The 3,020-nt window shown below is 43.9% G+C and overlaps 1 protein-coding gene across 1 annotated transcript in view; it reads left to right on the top strand.

The window, feature by feature from the left end:
* Positions 1–3,020, top strand: part of igfbp3 (insulin-like growth factor binding protein 3) — a 16,801-nt gene that overhangs the window by 2,894 nt on the left and 10,887 nt on the right. The window contains exons 2-3 of the mRNA XM_020601963.1: positions 942–1,192; positions 2,028–2,147. Coding sequence (XP_020457619.1) covers positions 942–1,192; positions 2,028–2,147 — 371 coding nt within the window. The remainder of the gene's footprint in view (positions 1–941; positions 1,193–2,027; positions 2,148–3,020) is intronic.

Here is a 3,020-nt window from a genome sequence, read left to right as displayed (position 1 = left end):
AGGTGGTCAGAAAGAAAGGGTGGGCTGTCAGCCTGCCTGCCCACATGAGCTACAGCCCTACACGCTCGACCACAGCCCTCGAACATAAAATCAGCTTTTTAAATTAACAGTGTAAAACTTTGTGTGAGCTGCCACATTTTCCCATAGTCCCTCTGCCTCTTCAGGAAGGTTCTCCAAGCTCAGGGTGGTAGTGAAGTAGTGTGACACACTGGGTGGCACATGGTGAGCAGTTTTGTCCCCCTCCTCTCTACCTCTCAGTCAGATGGTCTTTAATGATTTGACAGAAATCTTTGCCAGCACCACGAGCTATTAATAATTCTGCTCCCTCGTCTCCCACTTTACCTCTTACCGTCCTAACTCCAGTCTCCTATTCCACACACAACATCCTTAAAAAGCCTTGTTTACACTCATTTCTTCCTTGTGACTCTATGCCTTGGCCTCCATACTGTGAAACTTTGTGGATATGAAATTGTCATGTTTCACATCTGGCTCTAAACAGCCCACAAAGCAATGAGCTAACTTTATTTTGCCTTTTGGAAACAGGCCTCTTTAGGGAGTCAAAACCTGATCAACATGTAAACTCCAGACACTACACAACAGCGTCACATTTGTGAAGCCTTTTTTTCTACCAAACAAGCTGCTTTTTCTACAGATAGAAGTTTAGTTACCTGTTAATCTAGTCCAGATTTGGCAAGTGTAATGGTTTTAGACCTAGTCCCGAACTTACATGGCCTCAGTGCTGAAGGAACAGTGAATTTTAGTGTTTTCTGGGATAAAATAAACATGTCACAAATTAGAAAGTGGGTTTTAGACAGCCTTGAGACTATTTATTATAATATTTAATTGGTGTAAAACAGTAAAAATCCTTTATCTTTCCTTGACATTTTCTTCATAAGGTTATGAAACATTTGGAAATTCATGACTTACCTTTATCCATTCAGAGAACGCTGGAAATCAGGTCAAAGAAAGCTGTGCCAATGTGACCCAGACGATGACAGTGTTGCCCAGTGTTACGACTGTAAAGGGTGGACACAGTCGGGGCTCGACGGACACCAGGCCTCCACTGCACCACAAACTGATCCAGAAAGATCAGAACAAGAAGACTCAGAGCTACAAGGTGGAATCAGTGTCAGGGGGAGCCAATATGGACATGCACAACTTCTCCCTGGAGAGTAAGAGGGAGACTGAGTATGTGAGTTACACACAAAGGCAACCATGTTAAAAACTGTTACGATGTTGCTGCTTTAAAGGAAAAACTGTTCTGGAACAGACATAAAGACGTTTGTTGACTGTGACACTACTGTGTTTACAGATTAAACATGAAAGGGTCTGAAAACTTTCCATACTGATCATACCTTCAGCCAAATTCAGATGTAAAGCTGGTGGCGTTAACCTTTTGAAAACAGACATGAACAGAAAAATCTCTAAAGGACCAGTGAAAAACAACTTGCTTAATTTAAACTAGGGCGCTTAGTAGCTATTTTAGTTGCTAATTTACAGATAATTTCTATTTACCTTTGGACAAGTTCTGGTGTTTCAAAAATGCAGCCACTCTCTATTTTTTCTGCTGTTAACTGCTCTGGCTGTCATGTATGTTTATCTGTGTCTCACTAGGAAAGCGTGGTATTGGTGCTGCCATTGTTTATGAATTGGTAAGCGTGGACGATGACATGTCCACATGTTGCATTATTCAGCCGTTTTCAGACCTGGGTCAGTTAAAAATGCTGGCTTCGTCAGTCTGTTAAAGCCAGGCCAAGTTCAAAAATGGGTGCAACAAAAATCTAAAGATCAGTGCAAGACAGGAACAATATGTCTGTGCAAAAACCAAACTAGCTGTGGGAAATTATTTTTCTAACTGTGACAGTAGTTAGAGGCACTGTTAATGGCACATTTAGATAACAGTGGTGGCTCTGATCACCATAAACGTGTAGAATTGTTTGAACTTGCCTCGTGTTCTTCGTATGTGTGATTACGTAAGGATGAAGTGTAATTTTAGTGTCATCGGGGTGTGTTTTCCCACTTGCTAGGGGCCATGTCGGCGGGAGATGGAGAGCATTATCAACAGTCTTAAAATCAGCAGTGTGCTCAACCCGAGAGGCTTCAACATACCCAACTGTGACAGAAAGGGCTTCTACAAGAAAAAACAGGTGAATGGCTCTCCGTGCTGCTTTTTGCCTTTACTGTCTCACACACCTGTGGACATGCAAATAGACCCACCGCATGCCTGAACACTTCCAAAGAATCCCGGCCATCTCATCCCACCCACCCACACAGACACAATCCCCTTTTTCTTTCCTGGCTCAGGTTGCCTTGACAGCCACATCAACACTGTATTATCAGAATGGATAATAACCATTTATTACTCCAGTAAATGCAATGTAGCTGTCTGACTCATGCTTCATAGGAAATGAAGTCGGTCAGGTGTGTTTGTGGGTGTGTGGTGTGGTACACTGTGGTGGTTTGGGATGTTAGAATGTGGTCTGGGAGTGTGTGTGGCGCAGTAGATGTGGTGGCAAGGGAGCGCATGGATGGCGCTTGTTTGATGATGGTAGTTTTGGTGTGGGTGTGTAGGTGTGGGATGCTGTTGGTGAGGGAAAAAAAAAAACAAACAGGCTGTCGCTGGTTTTGTTTTTCTTGCCCGTGGTGCAGCAGACTCAGGCCACCCATATCCTGCTCATTTGTAAGATGGGAAAAAACAAGGAAGCTGAGATTTGTTGGAATCATAACTGTAGGTGGGTGACATGTGCTGACCTGACAGGAGGAGGGGTGAGATGGGGAAGGAGGTGGATGGACAGGAGAGGGGGTGCAGCATTGCTTACACATGCAGTGCAGTGTGTCAAATACACCGTCCCAAGGATTAGGAGCCTTATCGGACAGATTCCACTGAGCTGTAGCCTTTCTGAGAAACACATGAGTCACCAAAAACCCCCACAAGCACCATGAGTCAGAGACCGACTTGAACCCTAAGAGACATACACACCGAATAAAATCATCTTCCCGGATTCTTACGTCACTCTTTC

Source organism: Monopterus albus, unplaced genomic scaffold (assembly GCF_001952655.1).
Source record: "Monopterus albus unplaced genomic scaffold, M_albus_1.0 scaffold53.1, whole genome shotgun sequence".
NCBI classification, from domain to species: domain Eukaryota; kingdom Metazoa; phylum Chordata; class Actinopteri; order Synbranchiformes; family Synbranchidae; genus Monopterus; species Monopterus albus.
The sequence above is the reverse complement of the archived record's forward strand: the minus strand, read 5'-3'. Positions and strand labels throughout refer to the sequence as shown.